At 44.7% G+C, this 17,243-nt stretch overlaps 2 protein-coding genes across 5 annotated transcripts; one reads left to right on the top strand and one right to left on the bottom strand.

Moving 5' to 3' along the window:
• The first annotated feature begins 291 nt into the window (after window positions 1–291).
• On the top strand, window positions 292–12,042 carry LOC109773379 (uncharacterized). 4 transcript variants are annotated; one of them, XM_073504809.1, is made up of 18 exons: window positions 292–1,832; window positions 4,009–4,094; window positions 4,176–4,529; window positions 4,614–4,697; window positions 5,118–5,238; window positions 5,942–6,137; window positions 6,240–6,343; window positions 6,444–6,653; window positions 6,866–7,119; window positions 7,195–7,413; window positions 7,489–7,710; window positions 7,790–7,843; window positions 8,027–8,092; window positions 8,185–8,322; window positions 8,549–8,602; window positions 9,462–9,521; window positions 10,599–11,231; window positions 11,315–12,042. In XM_073504809.1, the coding sequence occupies exons 1-18, from the start codon at window positions 746–748 to the stop codon at window positions 11,471–11,473; spliced, it is 4,101 nt and encodes a 1,366-aa protein (XP_073360910.1). In that variant the 5' UTR covers window positions 292–745; the 3' UTR covers window positions 11,474–12,042. The 4 variants fall into 4 exon arrangements, with proteins under 4 accessions (XP_073360910.1, XP_020187661.1, XP_073360912.1 ...); XM_020332072.4 differs by having other exon boundaries at window positions 329–1,832; window positions 6,447–6,653; XM_073504811.1 differs by lacking the exon at window positions 292–1,832 and having other exon boundaries at window positions 4,072–4,094; window positions 6,447–6,653; window positions 6,847–7,119.
• Window positions 12,043–14,235: 2,193 nt separating this feature from the next.
• On the bottom strand, window positions 14,236–16,056 carry LOC109773381 (aspartic proteinase nepenthesin-1). Its single transcript, XM_020332074.4, has one exon. The coding sequence runs from the start codon at window positions 15,881–15,883 to the stop codon at window positions 14,558–14,560; it is 1,326 nt and encodes a 441-aa protein (XP_020187663.1). The 5' UTR covers window positions 15,884–16,056; the 3' UTR covers window positions 14,236–14,557.
• Between the last annotated feature and the right edge of the window lie 1,187 nt (window positions 16,057–17,243).

Genomic DNA, 17,243 nt, shown 5'->3' with positions numbered 1-17,243 from the left:
CCTACCCGCCAACCCGGTAACCGAACCGAGGATCCGCGGACACGTAGCGGCAGCCGGGACCACACGTCAGTCATGCAACTAGAACCGAATCCCGTGACGAAACACAGAGCCGCAGCCGGGTCAGGGGGTATATCCCCTCGACGAAATCGCTCCGGCGACGCAACCTCCCTCACTGACAACGCGGGACCGCCCGCGCAGCCAGGCTGTGCGCAGGCGCGCGAGTCGCCTCGGGGTGCCCGTGGCGTTTACGGCGAGGGCACTTTTCACGAGGCACGAGCACGACGGCCCCGAGGCCCAGCCCACTACGACGACACGGTGGGACGCGACAGACAAACGGGCGCCGCGATTTTTTTTTACACAGGGAAGGAAAAGCAACCGTCTCTCTCTCCCATCTTTCTCCCTCCCTCCCGCTGGCGGATCTGAACTCCCCCAAAAATCGTGACCCGAGAGAAACCCTAGCCCCCGGAGGTTTTCCGCCCCCACGACCGCCGTGGCGCCTCGCCGGAGAGCTCGGCCCGCCGCCGACGCCGGCGCAGGCCCGTCCTCCCCGGACGCCGGCGACGATGCGCCGCTCGCCGGCGACGACGACGCGGCCGCCGGGGCCTCGCCGGAGGCTGGCGGCGTCGGCACGTCCGAGCAGGCCAGGAAGGCGCTGTCGCTGCGCTCGCCGTTCGACGGCGAGGAGGCGGCGGCCCGGAACCCTCTGCTGCCCGCCCGGGTCGCCAGATGGGCGGTGGTCGGCGACATGCGGAGGAAGCACAAGAAGGCTCAGCCGCCGGAGCCGGCAGCTGCTGTGGAGCAGCCCAAAGCGAGATCCAATGCTTTCTGGGACAGGATGGAGCCTTATTTCCGGGATATGACGTTGCAGGATTTGGAGATGGCAGAGCCCAAGCCTCTCTCCAGTTCCAGCTGGCTCGATCCATGCCTTCTTGTGCCGTTTGTGGGCAGCGGCAAGAAAGTGTTGCGGAGGCATGTTGATCCGTCTGATGTGGCCGTGGTCGCCGAAAACTCGAGTTCCAACTCGATGGAGTTGGAGAACGGCATGGTGCATAGCAAACATGATCCACATGAGAGCTCAGATTTTGTTTGGAACAGTGTGGAGCTAGTCAATAGCAATGGGACCAGTGGAGAGCACTGTGAACGGGATATGCAGGAGGTGATTTTGCACCAAGACGAGCAGCCGCTGGTAATTGAACTAGATCCAGGCAAGAGAGATGGTGTTGTTTTACCAGGCCTCAGCCAGAATCCGGACTCCTCATTGAGTTGGCTCCTAGGAGCAAGAGGACGGGCTGTGCTCACTTCGGAGCGCCCAAACAAGAAGAGGAAGCTGCTGGGTGCAGATGCTGGGCTTGAGCAGCTTGTGGTCCTGCCACCCTTAGAAGGTGACTCTGGTTCAAAGTGTGATGTATGTTGTTTGGGAGAGAGTGATGCTGCATCCAATAGGATGCTCCAGTGCAATCGCTGCAAGGTGTCGGTGCACCAGAAGTGTTATGGTGTGCAGGTCGAGCCAGATGGCTATTGGATGTGTGCCTTGTGTGAACGGAGGTTGACACAGAGTGATGCAGGAAGGATTGCGTTTATGCCTTGTGTGCTTTGCTCAACGGAGAAAGGTGCTTTGAAACCTGTAAAATGTGAGCCTGGTGGAATTGCAAATGGGGGCAACCTGAATTTTGCACACTTGTTCTGTAGTCTATGGTCACCGGAGGTTTTTGTAGAGGACATGGACTCAATGGAACCTATCGCAAATATCGAAGACATCCCAGAGAAGCGGACAAAAATGGTCTGCACTATTTGCAAGATTATGCGTGGTGCATGTGTTCGATGTAGCCATGGTATGTATTTCCACTCTGTCACATGTAGAAGTGTGGTCCTTGTGTATACCAGAAAGCCTCTAATTTATGGGATACATTGCACCTCACGGCATCGCTCTATAGTGAAATTCTACTCCTAAATATTTCACCTAGTTTTCTTTCTTCTTATGCTGCTTTGTCTCACTGAAATGGTACCTTTTCCCCCTTGTCCCTTCCTTGCTTTCTTGTGGTAAGGTCTATCATAAACTTACCACGTGTTGTCTGAAATGATTTATTATAGTTAATAACTGGCAAATTCACAGGGATCGAGCAGAATCAGAATTAGACCAGAGTATTGTTTGATTTGCTGGTTTGTTGCGATTACTTCCTAGGAGACAGAGTAGAACCGGTTCAGAGACTAACAGCAGAAGCAAATTCATAATTCCTGCAAAAAAGCTGTTTCATGTTGAACTATTAATCACCCTAATCTGCTGGCAGAAGGCTTTGCAAGGTTGCATAATACTTGCCAATATCGATCATAGGCAGGCTTTGCATCTTGAGGATTGTGTTCCAACTAAGAATTTAGCTGTTCGAACTGCGGTATTTGATGATTAGACTTTTACTGCTTTTCGGGACATTGCAATCTGTATATATACCATTGTTGACGATGGAATGTAACACAACCCTACAGATTTTAATTTAAGAACATATAGATTGTGTAGGACAAGAAACACGGTGTTTGATGAGATTAAATTGCCTTCCGTTCAATATTCTTGGAAAATTAGTGACCTGCTTTATTTGACAAGCATACTTAATATGGTACTTTGGTTGTACATGGCCGTAAAAACATTCAGTTTTTCTGGAATGATACAATCATGGAGACTGTTAATGGCAAAAGGCCTACGGGTTCCCCTAGGTTTGTTCTGCTCTTTGTGCATATCTTGTTGCCTAAAATGGCTCTTATCTAGGTGAGGTGATCTGATCTGAATTTCGAAATGTGTGTGTTTTGTTTGGTTGATTTTGTGAAAAGTGTAATGTGTGCTGATATTAACTTGAGAAATACATGCTTCTAAAATTTCTAATCCCCCCATCCTGGGAGCCAACCTAAGGAACACGCTTCTTCAAAATGCTTTTTAGGGAGGGGAGATCCATGCACAGGCATATATGTAAACTAGCCAACAGTTTAAATTGTTTTGCATGGGTGCATGAGTAGTAACACTTGAGTATATGCAATATTTTAGCTATGATGGTAGTATGCCCTAATAACATCATAAATAACTAGAAATAGCACCAAGTGCTTCGACGGAAGTAACTTGGTGAAAAATCAAGAGCACAAGAGCTACTGCCATTATAAGAAGATTCATTTTCTGATTGAAATCTCAGAAACTTGAGAGCATGCATAGTGAATACTAGCCCTCTGGGATGTCATATAATAGCTATTACATGATTTAAGTTAGCATGTCAAGTGGATTTTATTTCTTCAGGCTAGTCATCGTGGTCTAACTGTGACTCATTCCTGTGGTGATAGAAATTGCCAGTGTAAGAGTTTTTATTTTCAACTATGGGGGTTTTAGGGGTTTCAGATGTTGCGCTTCATGAAAAAAACCTTTTGCCTTGGTATGAAGAATAAACTTATTTTCTGGAGAATATAGTTCGTATAACATGAAAAAATTAGCTTATTAGATTATAAGTTGTTGATGTGAATACTAAGAAGACGCATAATTTGCTCTAGGCAGCTGTTTGGCATATACTCCTTGTAAGCTGAAAGGGTAACTATGGGCTTGGCTGTTCTTGTTGGTGTTCTTATATCAAGATGACAGAACAGTCCCAAATTGCTGAACTCTTTGGAGCAATTGCTTTGAGTAGAACAAAGTGGGCCATTATTTGTTTTTTTTGTGTGTGTGGATAGACATTGTTTTTGTTTTGTTGCTACTTTTTAAATTTGTAAGCCATGTTTAAAGGCATTTTCTTTTGGTTTTAGATATATTACGTCCGTATCACAAATAAGACAGTTTGGACACTGACACCGCCAGGTGTTCTCTTGAGCGTTCCTAGGCGTTAGGTGACAAGCAGAATACCTATCATTAACCGCTGCTATGCATGCGCTTAGGCAAGATAATTGCTAGGCAGAGACAAAACTAGGAGTTTACACCTAACACTTTCTTTAACCTTGTTGATATATGTTCCTTTTTGGTTACTAACTACTTGTTTTTTCCAGGGACATGCCGGGCTTGCTTTCATCCTATATGCGCAAGAGAGAAGAAGCATCAGATGGAGATATGGGGAAAATCTGGGCTTAAGAATGTTAGGCTATTTCTTCTCGTGTATGCTGTTTGCCTTGGTTGTTTATGCTTGCTAATAGTTTTCTTGTATATCTGTGTGTAGGTTGAGTTGCGTATATTTTGCTCGAAGCATTCTAGAGTCAGAGGAATCAGCTCCGTACACCATGTCAATGGTTTTGCTGAACAGGATACCACACAAGTTGGGCTGGATGATGAAAATTTTGCTCAAATAAGATCTAAACGCAAGAGTAAGGACAAATTCATGAACTTCACATCCATGAGCTCTAGTTTGTCCAGCCAAAATAAAGCGCAGACAACAGAGCTGGTAACGTCAACATGTGCTGTTAGAGGCACGGAAAGTCAACAAGTTCAATGCACAAATATGGTTGTTGATCAGCCTACAGGAGCTGGGAATGTTGTGAGCAGTTCTGGTGATGTTTCTACATTTCTGAGAAAGGTACCTGGTAATCTTGCAGAGCAAGATTTTTGTACAGATGTTTGGTGTTATTACTTAAGTGGGTTTTATGCTTGTATTTCGCAGCTAATTGACCAAGGAAAAGTTAGTGTTGGTGATATACAATCAGAACTGGGTCTCTCATCTGAATCGTTGGAAGCTGCTCTTGTGGTAATTTATATTGGATTTATGTACTTTATATAAACTGTTTCTCTAGGTTGCATGTACATAACTTCTCCTAAACATGATTGGGTCCATTTCTCAATGTGCACTATTTGATTTTTTCTGATAAACATGGTTGGTAAAATTTGATAGTCTTGTATGAAAAACATAATGCTAGAGATAGAGGTAACTGTAATTTATGATTTTGACATATTCTGTAGTTGTAAGTTATAACAAACTTTATGTCGACTGAAGCTTAGCATAGGCATGTAACTAGGTAGGATAACAGTTACACATGTTTATATCTTATCTTCTAAAAGTACGTATAGCCGCGTCTATGTAGTGATGTCACAATATTTTACATGCTACATTGTTTAGGCCTTAAATCCTACTACCTCTGTTTTTTATATGGTTTTTATTCCTTGGCAGCCTGAAACATCCACCTTCTCCCCTGGTCTGAAGTTGAAAATCATCAAGTTGCTGCAAAACTCTATTCATGTGCCTTCTGTTCAAGTGAAATCTCTAAAAGAGGGTTCTGTGGCACCGGAAGGTAACAAACTAGATGCATTTGTGTGTACAACTGCGTTGAGTGTGTGAACAGTATGCTTGTTAATTTTGCTGATTCTTCACCCGGTTGTTCCTCAAGATGTACCTCTGCTGTGTTGTTATCTTAGCTTTATCTGGATATAAGGTATGGACGTGTGGTATTAAAGATTGCTATGCATTTTCTGGCCCTTGATCTGGGAATCCGACATGTTTTTAAAATACAAGGCATATTTTGAGCATGCACAAAGGATTTTTGAAGAGTGTAAAACCAAGAGAAAAACGAAAAGCACTGACCCTGATATCCTTCTTTAAGTTCCTTGGGAATTGAAGAGAGACAGCTAGTTGAGTCTTAGAAACGAAGAGAGAAAATGCGTCTTAGATGAGGCAAACAAGTGAAAAACTCAATAAAGTCACATGTGTCCATTATTTCTGGAACTAAACAGGGAAAACTGCCAGCCTTACAAACAGAATCACAGCGTTTGTTAGAAAAAAATTTGGAGTTCCTCTATTCAATCAGTTGAAATCAGTATGGTGTGTTAAATAATTACACCAGTGTGCTAGTAGTCTGTTACTACTTACAGTTACTATGACCATCAGCCTGGTAGTCATAGGACTAAATCTCAAATTATAAGGAATCTGTTCGAGTTGTGCTGCTAAGTATTTCATTTTCGGTATTGTAGACTCACTTCTTTCGATATTGTGGACAGGTCCATTGGATAGAAGTGAAAGTAAGAAAGTAACTGATTCACAACTTGGCTCAGAACTTGAGGAAGGCATCTCTTCATTTGATCATTGTTTCCCGGATGGTGATAAAGCTAATAAAGACACTGATTCAGTTGAAAATTGCGTGCACACTTGTCATGATGGTGGTGACGACCATATTTCGCGCCAACCTTTTCTTACGTAGGGTTCATCAACCATTTTATGCTTATGTCTTTCTTGCCCACTCTGCACAGAGGCAATTTGATCTGTTGAACAACCTAATCTCGTATTTGCTTCATGCAGTATTGATGGTCATGACTACTATATTCATCCATCTATTGAGACAATGTTGCAGAATTTGTGCGACCATATTCCGAATCAAAATAAACAGGCTGAACATTATCATGGTATTCGTTTTAACATCTTGCCATCAATTAAATCACATCAGTTACCATAATGATATTTACATCTCGTGCTTATAATCTACTTTCTTTTGTCCAATTTAAGTAGGAGAATTATCCTACCCTCATGACCAAAACCTTGGTGGTTCACCAACAAAACTTGAGCAATTAACAGATATAGTTGCAGTTGATCAGGCTTCTAAAGCAGATTCATTAGGTATTTTGGAGCATTCACCCCATGACGAAATAGAAGGAGAAATAGTTTATTTACAATCCAGGCTACTCAATGATGTTGCTGCTATGAACCAGAGATATGGTAAGGGCGCGTTCTTTCTATTTGCTAAGTTTATTTGTAATTCTTATGGTCTTTATTTTTACATAAGTATCGAATCATTTTGGTTGCTGTCCTGTTATATTTATTTACAGATATATCAACTGATTGGTCTTGAGAGTGCAAACTTAACTGAATAGTTGAGTAATTTCTTCTGCTTTCTGAATCGATGTTTCAGTTCTCATTATATCTTGCAGAAGATCTTATGCCTAAGGTTGTCCAGAGTCTTCCTCAAGAAATGGATTCTTCCAATAAAAGAAAATGGGACCATATCATTGTGAACCAGTTCCTTCGTGATATAAGGGAAGCTAAGAAACGCGGGAACACAGAGAGGAGACACAAAGAAGCTCAGGCTATCCTAGCTGCAACTGCACCTATTGCTGCACCCACCTCAAAAGATGTAAACATTCGGAAAGAGACAGAAAATGATGCTGTGCCTGTCAAACAAGAGGTTTATACTTGTTCTTGTGCTTGTTTCATTGATCTTGTGCTATGGATATTCATATTTTTCTTTTTGTTGTTGCAGAGTATTACCAAAGTCCATGCTGGATCTTTAAGAGTCAGCCAATTGACTTCGTTGCCACAAACAAAGGATCCATCATTTTCTAACAGTAAAGTCTCAGCGGATACTAATTTTGGCATTTTCGATCTGGCAAAATTTTCCAAGAAAAATGGTCTTCCGTGTGATGTGTGCATGCGACGTGAGACTGTATTGAACCGAGTATTTCTCTGCTCAAGCTGCAAGGTGGATTTGTATCCCCCTTCTTGTACTTTTCTCATGTTGCACTTCAATAAATCATTAACCCCGCATGTTTTGCAGGCTGCTGTCCACTTGGACTGTTACCAGAGTCGAACGAATCCCACCGGCCCCTGGAAGTGTGAACGTTGCCAAGAGATGCTATCAGATGCTGTCGTGTCGGATAGTCAATCAGACTGCAGTGGTTCAAAATCCTGGTTGGTGCAGTGCGGTTTGTGCCATGGTACATCAGGAGCTCTTCGGAAGACTACAAACGGGCAATGGGTTCATGCTTTTTGTGCCGAGGTACTTTGTCTGGCATCTTTATTTTTCATATTGCAGCCTTTGCTTAACTGACATTGTTGACTTCGTCAAATTTCTATAGTGGCTCCTGGAGAACTCATTCATAAGGGGACAATGCAATCCAGTAGATGGAATGGTACCCAACCTCTTCCAGCATCGCACATGCTCATAATTTTAATATTGAGAAATAAATACTTAAATAGGTCATCTTCCATAATTTTATTTCATTGTTTATATATTGATACCATCTGAAGACATCTATTATAAGTTCCTGCTAATTATCTTATTGTAATATTCTGACTATTTGGATCTATCTAAGGAGGGTCTTCTTAAGGGGAAAGACACATGCTCAATCTGCCAACACAATGTTGGCACATGCTTGAAGGTCTGAACTTGTAATTATTCGTTGGACCTAATCTCTAATGATAAGACAAACCAATTCATTCTTGCTATGTTTTTCCTCTTTCAACCATGCAGTGCAGCACTGTAGGCTGTCAAGTTACTTTCCACCCTGCATGTGCTAGAGATGCTGGTCTTTACATGAACACAAAAAAGTTTGGGAGCTTGTGGCAACACAAAGCATATTGTGGCAATCACAGTATTGAGCAAAAAAAGGTAAGTGTTGCTTTAAGATGTTTAGTTGGATATCTTTGATCTGCAACAAGAAACTGGTTTCCCTCAAAATCCGCCTTTTATGGATCTGCTAGTACAATAGAAATGTAGTACTACAACATTCTTCTATAGTAGTCTTATGTTAAAAATACTCTTATTTTCTTATTATTCTTCTATAGCAGTCTTATGTTAACAATACTCTTGTTTTCTTATTTGTAAACTTTCACAGGTCGACTCTCAACAATATGGACCCGCGGAAGTCAAGATCATGAAACAAATGAGGGTAAATGTGTCCATCGCATGCTTTATGTAGTTCTGCTTTGTAGGTATTAGCTGGAAACCTGAAAGTAGCACTATGTAACAACCTTCGAATTTGAATTTTATATGCTAATATCTGTGGTATGTGCCATGCCGGCAATTTTAATAGGTACTAACGAGCAGCTTTAGTTTACTGCTAAATTGTGTATCCCAAGCTGACCAGATTAATGGATGTGGCTATCAGATAACTAGTTGTCGTAGGGTTTACAAAAAAAAGAACTTCATTGCTTTTTCCTTTAGCTTTTTGCAAGCTGTAGATGCTTTTTAGGATATTTATCTGGAAGTTGAGAAAAATATTTTTGGAAAGTATTATCTCTGGACCAGTTTGAAGCCATTATGCTGAAGAAATATGAACTCCTAATTTATTTGGATTTTGGTAATGTGTACTCCATGTGCCAGAGCCATGAGTTGGTTGCGAGATCTTATGGGTTTCACCTCTAGCCTACCCCAACTTGTTTGGGACTAAAGGCTTTGTTGTTGTTGTTGTTGTTGTTGTTGTTGTTTGGTAACGTGTACTCAATGCTAGCTTGAAGCCAGTGTTTCTGTTGCTGGTGGCGGCATCCGTGTTTTAAGTGTTATAAACAAGGTTGTTTCCATAGGTTAGTATTCGATGAAGCCTTAAACGCTCTGTGTCCTTAGGTTAGTATTCGAAACGCTCTGTGCTGAGTTGGCTTATCTTTAGTGTAGATCATTATAAGTGGCACTAATGACTCTGCATATATCACTAACACAAGGCTTGTGCAGTAAAAGAGCACCTTCTGCTTACGAACTCCTTAGGGTTAAATGTGATTTATGCTAACGTAATATTACCTCTCACGTGGCAGGTTGAATTGGAAAGATTACGTCTTCTTTGCGAGAGGGTTGTTAAAAGAGAAAAGGAGAAGGTACTGTATCTGTGATATGCATTTACTTTTTGTGCCTTTTGGTTGCCCAGAAAACTAGACTTCATCAGGCACTAGTATGATCTCTTTGAGAATTACTGGCATTATTCCTTTGTGCTAGTAGTGATCGTGCTGAGTGACTTGCATCATTTGATTTCATAATTATTGTATTATATCTGATTTTCCTATCAACGCCTTAGTTGTGGATATTTTTCTACTGAACTATCCCTTCAGTCTCAAGATCTGAGTACCCCACATATTATATCAAGAGTAAGTTGAACTTAGTATACTTTGGTGAGCAATTGATGCATGGACATAGTGTATAAATTTGACCACACATACTCAGACACTTAGATATATTGAACATTCTAGTACTTAACAAAGTTCCCCAGATACCCGCCCCACAGCAACATGTGACTTATATCTTGAAACAGAGTGGGTTGTAGCAGAAAAATTGAGGACTGGTCCCTTCTCCTTTTCCATAGTTTTTTATGTTTGCAGATATGTTCTTTTTTACTTACCAATGTTGGGCTTTAAGGACCCAGTTACTCGGTTGTGGTGGGTCGGCATTCAAGGTGACGGACGGCGGATACTTAAGATTTATCATTCAGGGAACTGGGTTGCAGGTTAAAAATTACTCCCTCCGATCCAAATTATTTGTCGCAGCTTTAGTACAACTTTGTACTAAAGCTGCGACAATTAATATGGATCGGAGGGAGTACTATGAATCAGGCTCTAGTTTGGACTTCTTGACAGGCGTTCCAAATATCTACTGTACTGTTTTTCCTGTCCAGGTGATTTGGTACATATGTGGTTGTGAGACATTTAGAAATGGGGAATTCACAAATAATATAAGATTCTGGGTAGTTAATTTCAAAGTGAGTGGGTGTGACAGATACGCTATTAAACAAAACGTATTAATTATTAAATACTCATCTGAGATACAGTAAAGAGTATACTTCAAAACATCAATTGTATACAAGGTTTGGTTATGCCAGTTTATATGATACTTTGTCATACGTTAGTTGTCTAGCTGCAATAGTTACGGAGTTTTTACATGCCAACTTTTTTTTATATCAGAAAGAGTTGCTTGTATGTGAACATGATATACTTGCTGTGAAGAGGGACTATGTTGCCTTCTCGATGCGGGCTTCATGTTATACGCCTGCACCTGGAGCAAGTTCAGAATCTGCCACTACTTCCGTTAATAACAATTCGTATGGTGGAAAAAGGCAAAGGTCGGATGATATCACAGTGAGATCAGACGATGTGACAGTGGATAGTACTATTCCCAGGAAACACACTATCAGGTTCCCAGTGCATAGCAAGGACACTGATAGGAATACAGCTGACAGTTCGACATCAACAATATCATACAAGCGTAAGTTGGATGATGTGGAATCACTCGCTCTTAAGAATCTTCAAGAAAGAGCAGCTACTGCCATGCAGAAATCAGAAGACGGAGAAACAAAGTCAACAGATAATGCCTTGCAGAAATCAGAAGACGGAGAAACAAAGTCAACAGATTATGCCTTGCAGAAATCAGAAGACGGAGAAACAAAGTCAACAGATAATGCCTTGCAGAAATCAGAAGACGGAGAAACAAAGTCAACAGATAATGCCTTGCAGAAATCAGAAGACGGAGAAATAAAGTCAACAGATAATGCCTTGCAGATATCAGAAGACGGAGAAACAAAGTCAGCAGATAAAAAGGTTCAGTATTTTTTTTCTCTGCAGTTGATTTATATTCTGTTACATCCCCTCATTGCTGATACTTGAACTATATGACGTTGCAGCATGAGGAAACAGCTAAAAAGGAGCCTGCTATCACATCTGACCAAGCTGTGTCGCAGAAACAACACCCTCCAAAGAGACTTGTTTATACTCGCCGTGGCTCCTCCAAAAAGAAGCAACGGAGTCAGGATGTTGTAGTACAAGGGCCTGTTGGTGGATAGCAGCAGCGTATCGAAGTGGCTCCTTCCTCCATGGCCAGGGAACATGGTTTCTTGCCCGGCGTCCGAAAAGCAGATTGCAGCAAGCGGGGCTGGCCAGTGTTACCATCTCATCACACAGCCAATGGGGGCACGGACGGGCGGAGGTTATAAAATGGTGTGCACCGAGCCCTGCAGTGTGATTTGAGCTTCCAGCCAGAAGGTTTGACCCCTTGAGCTGATGCCACTCAGATGACGTGGCGGCATGGGTGAATTCATCCACTGATTAAGTTATTCGAGGGCAGATTTTGTGAAATATGCTCTGTACGTTGTCATCTCTGTAGTCATTAGTTTAGTCTTGTAACAGAGAACAAGTAGCTACATCTGGTGGATGATGAAAGAAGAGGGAGGGGTAGTAGGGGGGTTGTCACTGACTGACATCTGTAGTTGACAAATTGACTTCTGTAGTTAACGTAGGCCATCCATCTGCACATGAATTATCTCTGTACAACAGCAGCAGCATATGTAGGCCCGAATGTACACAGAAATTTGACTGCTCGGTTGATCAGTAGTGTGGGTGTGCTTACAGCTTACATTAGCTTGTGACCTTTGAGACGAAACGTTGCCAATTTCATGAATCCTGGTAGAGCACAGCAACTTGTTGTTTAAATTCTTTACACAGTTTCAGCTTCCTTCCATATGGCACTTGTTTTTGTGAGAAAACAGAGCTGCCATGCATGCGGCGATGTCCCTATTATGCGTTGAAAACGTGATGGATTTCATTTTAATGCCACCTGCATCTATATGTTTGTTCCAAATGTCATGATTGGGAATTGCACCGTGCAGCCATGGCAGCATCTCCAGCCCTGGCGTGGACTTTGATGCCCGCATATGGACTCACCATACGCAGGCATGTCAACGTCCCCTACCTCCCAGTCTCCTATAGATTACGGTCCCATATTCCTAATGTCGTCGATCCCAAGGCCCTTGCACCCACACCTGCGATTTGGCACCGGCAGATGGGCCATATAGTACGCCCTGGACTTTGATGCCATATGTCATCGACTCGCCCTTGTTTTGGCATGTCAACGTCTGCGACCTCCTAGATTATCACCCCAAATGGCATATGTGCGGAATGAAAACGCCGGATTCCCGGGAATGTTTTTCTCAAAGAGTTAGGGGCCTGTAGCAGTGGACATAAGTCAGGTCGCAGATTTTGACCCTTTTGCACACCAAAGTAGGCCTCGTATCCGTTAAATGCATCTTCACTTATTTTGACCTGCCGACAAAGCGCCGAAAGCTAAATGCATCTTCACTGAGCCTTTTGGCGCATGGCGACTTGGACGTACCTGCTGTGATTTTTGACCGACGACTTATAGCTAAGCTACAGAAACAGTAGATGTTTGTTACTAGTAATGTTCATAGAATCTTGCATATTAATAAATTAATCCCTAAAAATATTAATAACGGAAAAGTTATGTACGTAAAATTCTGCCCCAGAAAAGAAGAGCAGCCTCTCCACCAGAAACAGTAGACAACCACCACCGCTTCACACGCTCCCAGCCGACGAGGCAGCAATGCTACATTCACGGGCTTAATACGGGGCATTTACGGAGTGTCTCTGAGTTGGCAGGGGCTGATTGGATTAAGGGGGGAGATTGGGCCCCACCCACCTGAAAAGAGGGGGGGGGGGGGGGGCAGGTTTAGTTATATGAAAGCAGCCCGTAAAAGCCTGTGTAACTAGCCTGTGCGTTTAGCATTTTTGCCCGTGAGGCCACATGTCCCTCCTCCCCCGCTTGCCGCTTCGGCGGCGGGATTGCATGGGGACCCTAGATCTGTGGTGCGGCATTGCAGTTAGGTCTTTTAAGGTTGGAGTTTGGTTCCTTAGCGGCAGTGTTTGTGGTGGCGATGGTGGTGGAGTGCGGATCAAGAATAAAGTTTCCCCGAGTCCTGGTGTACTGCGGTGTGGATGTACAGTCCTCCATGTTGTGAGGACTTATTGCCTCTCGATTATAACCCTGTAAGTTTGGAATAAAACTCCCATATGATGTCGCAAAAAAAAAACTAGGGACACAGGGAGGATACTTTATCGTCTGGTCGTTTCTCTTATTGAATCTAAGGTGCACCTTGCCTTTTTCAGGTAGCTTTGTTACGCCTATTCAGCTAGGTGGGGCATTGGTCATAGTCGAAGTCAAAGGAAAAAAAATTAAGATAATGAGATGATGGTGCCATCAAGAAGTTTTCGATGAACGTAGTAGCGGCCAAAAATGAAACTCTTGCATGAAAGACCGGATTTGACGCAAGATGAATGTATGTTATACAGGTGGTGTTTGAAGGCGTCTTATGACAGGGTATACAACGGCGCCTCGTATCTTGGTCCTCTGGCTCCTTCTCCGACATGTGATGTTCCTCCAGTTTAGGCGTCACAGGGGAGCTTCTGAGGTTAGGTCCCCTGAACCTGTCTGACTGGATATGGGGTGGTCTTCTAGTCTTCTTCTCCGGGGCGACGACCTATTTTTCAAATCACTATTAGTGCCATCTTCTGGCTCGGATCGATGACTTCCTAGCCGTTGCGTCAACATTTTCCTGATGATGTTTGGAGGGCCAGAGATGACATCAAGCTTCGCTCATGGCGCGTCGTCCATGAGTGTAGGAGGAAGATGGCGTCCTTCCTCCAATAATGACACGCGTGTAATTTTTAATTTCTGTAAGGATGACCTTGTAAGGGTTGGTCGACTTTAATATATGGCCCTTTGCATTTTTGCAAAATAAAAATAAAATAAAAGTTATGTACTACTACAAGCTTAAAGAAGAGCAACACCTCATGCGAGGCACCGGCGGGAGCAACATCTTGAGACCCATCGGCTTGCTTTCGCTTAAGAACGCTCCTAAGTGCCAAGGACATGTTTTCCTTAGCTTTGGAATTTTCCAAACTCTGTACAACCGAAGCGCTCGGCATTCCGTTGGAGAGGCTCATGCGTGTGCGCCGTCAGATCAGCCACATGGACGGTCCAGTTTACACGGCCGCACAAAATTTACTCTACCGCCGCCACGTCGGCGCGTTTCACCCGATCAGTGCTACGAGTTCTACTATGTACAATTTCACCATTACAACGATGCTACGAGCTTGTCGCACTGCGCCGGCGCGAAGGACAGCAGGTCCCTGTCGAGGTCGTAGACGACGTGCGTGTTCTGCTGCTGGTAGTTGCCGATGACGGTCTGCTCCCCGGCCGCCGCGTCGAGCACCAGGCACATGACCCGCGCGCCGTGGTCCTCGAACACGTAGTTGCCGCGCGGCAGCTCCCAGTCGGCGCCGTCCAGGTGGAGCGTCAGCGACGGCACGGCCACGGCCCGCCGCCTCCAGAACGGCGCCGTCGCCGGCAGCGCGAAGCAGAGGTCCAGCGCCGCGCCGGCCTCCGCGCCGATCACCGGCAGCCCGACCTGCGCCACGAACTCCGCCTTCACCGCCTCGTACACGTCCTCCGGCAGCGTCGTGATCGACGCGCCCGAGTCGATGATCGTCGACCGGAGCCGCCGCTCCGGCACCGGCAGCCGCTTCGAGCCGACGCTGATGCCCTTCAGCGAGAGGAAGTAGAGCGACGGCTGCGAGGGGTCCTTGATCAGCGGGGTGGACTGGAAGACGGTGCCGCTCTTGAGCTCGGCCGCCGCGCCGAGCGTCACGCGGCTGCTCTTGGACTCGAACATGGACGTGAAGCAGTAGGAGAAGCTGGTGACGCCGAGCTGCGACGGCAGCGACCACCGCCCCCGCCCGAAGCCGGCAATGCCGGTCTCGTTCGCCTGGAAGATGCCCTTGTTGAAGTGGCCGCAGCCGAACGTCAGCCGCCGCTCGGCATTGCCGAAGGTGAAGCGGTCGGCGGCGAGCTGGCCGACGGTGAGCGACTTGTCGCCGTAGTGGTAGACGTAGACGCAGCTCCGTTCGCCCCAGCTCCCTCCGCCACCGCCGCACGACGTGAACGGGAGCGCGCGGCACAGCGGCGCGTCGCAGGGGAGCGCGGCGTAGGTGGAGGACCGGGCGGGGTCCAGGAGCGGCATCCCCTGATCAAAGCAGTCGAGGCAGGGCGCGCACTGCGTCCAGACGAGGTCGCTGCCGGTGTCGAGCGTGAGCGCCACGGGCCGCGGCGGCGTGCCCACGGACAGGTGCACCAGGTACTCGTTCGTCACGATGCTGCCGCCGCCGCCGGCGCCGAGGCCGGCGCGCACCGGCCGACCCGCCCCCGTCTCCTGCGACGACAGCAGCCGCCGCCGCCGCGCCCTGGACCGGTGCGCCATCCGCCGCACGAGCTCGGGCCTCGCGAGCCCGAGGCCGGCGTCGGCGTGCGTCAGCAGCGCCGCGATCCCGGCGCCCGGAGCGGACGCGGCGAACGCCGGCAGCGCGAGCAGGACCAGCAGCGCGGCCACGAGCTGCTGCTTCATGGCTGGTTGGTAGCTAAAGGCAGTGACAAAGATCGCCGGGAGCTAGTCGTGGGATTACGCTGCTTATTTATGTTCCATTTAGCAAGCAGCGAGAGAGCTGCTTAGTCGTGATTGGATTAGTCATTGGATAATTCAGGGGACCAGTAGTTGGGTGATGTGCCACTGCCTACTGGATGGCTACTTCTCGGCGGAAGCCAGTAACAGCAATCTTAAAATAAGATTGCTTGATAACCAAAAAAAACAACAGCACTTTTGTTGCTCTTGCACTTGTCAGGGGGTCGATCTATGCCCCCGTTTGTGTGGTGGTTTGCATAGATGCAACTGAATTCATGTTTTTTTATGACTCACAAGTTCCATGTTTTGGTGACATTTGTACGAACGGTGTAATAAGTTGGCTGTGTGCATCTCACGATGCTAAGACGGAGCGGGACATCTCTTACTTTTATAGTATATTTTCGCCCTACTCCATGTGCACATTTTTTTTGTCAAAATTCTAAAAATGCAGAAATTCACAATATCTTATAATAAAACACCATGATTTCCTCCTACAACAACTATCACCCATGATTATTTTAATAAATAGACAGAAGTGCATGCAAGAACCACAAAATAGTCCCTGTGATTGGTATTGTAATGAGGTCTAACATCTTGGCTAGAAATCCTATGAAATTGAAGTGTGGGAAAGCAATCAACAAATGGTCTCTTTGATTGGTATCGCAATGTTCATGCCCATTTAAATCCTACATGATTGAATTTTCAGTGTATGTTGCTTGATCGCATCATCGGAAAACAAAAATAATATTTTCAAGAAGACTTTCCGATGTACATTTCTACAAAATGCAATGCAAATGAATTCCAATGAAAAAGTTCTATATAACATAATGATACAAAGCATCAAACATAGGAAATATTGACAAATATTCTAATCCTTGAATGCTGAAAATCTTTTGAGTAAAAGAGGCCAATAAATTTTGGTGGTCATGATTTCCTACTCCTACACAAACTATTGCACATGATTTTTTTTATAAATAGAAACATGGTGCATGCAAGAACCACATGGAGCCTCAATGAAGTCTAACATTTGGCTAGAAATCCTATGAAATTGAAGTGTGGGAAATCAATCAACAGATGGTCTCTTTGATTGGTATTGCATTGTTCATGCACATTTAATTAAATCATGCATGATTGAATTTACAGTCTATTTTGTTTGATTACATCATCAGAAAACAAAAATAATATTTCCAAGAAGACTTATCCAATGGACATTTCAACAAAATGCAATGCAAATGAATTCAAAGGAAAAAGTTCTATAGAAGATAATGATACAAAACATCGAACATAACGGTGGAAAATGCAATGC

This window comes from Aegilops tauschii, chromosome 7, assembly GCF_002575655.3.
Source record: "Aegilops tauschii subsp. strangulata cultivar AL8/78 chromosome 7, Aet v6.0, whole genome shotgun sequence".
Classification (NCBI taxonomy): Eukaryota; Viridiplantae; Streptophyta; class Magnoliopsida; order Poales; family Poaceae; genus Aegilops; species Aegilops tauschii.
Note: the sequence above shows the minus strand (reverse complement) of the source record. Positions and strands in the feature narration are given on the sequence as shown.

What these genes read in the sequence shown, in the direction of transcription:
- LOC109773381 (XM_020332074.4), bottom strand. Translation starts at nt 15,883, where the DNA reads ATGAAGCAGCAGCTCGTGGCCGCGCTGCTGGTCCTGCTCGCGCTGCCG.
- LOC109773379 (XM_073504809.1), top strand. Translation starts at nt 746, where the DNA reads ATGCGGAGGAAGCACAAGAAGGCTCAGCCGCCGGAGCCGGCAGCTGCT. An exon ending in ATGTGTTCGATGTAGCCATG is followed by an intron (nt 1,833 to 4,008) that starts GTATGTATTTCC and finishes TGTTTTTTCCAG; the next exon opens with GGACATGCCGGGCTTGCTTT. An exon ending in TTCATGCTTTTTGTGCCGAG is followed by an intron (nt 7,711 to 7,789) that starts GTACTTTGTCTG and finishes AAATTTCTATAG; the next exon opens with TGGCTCCTGGAGAACTCATT.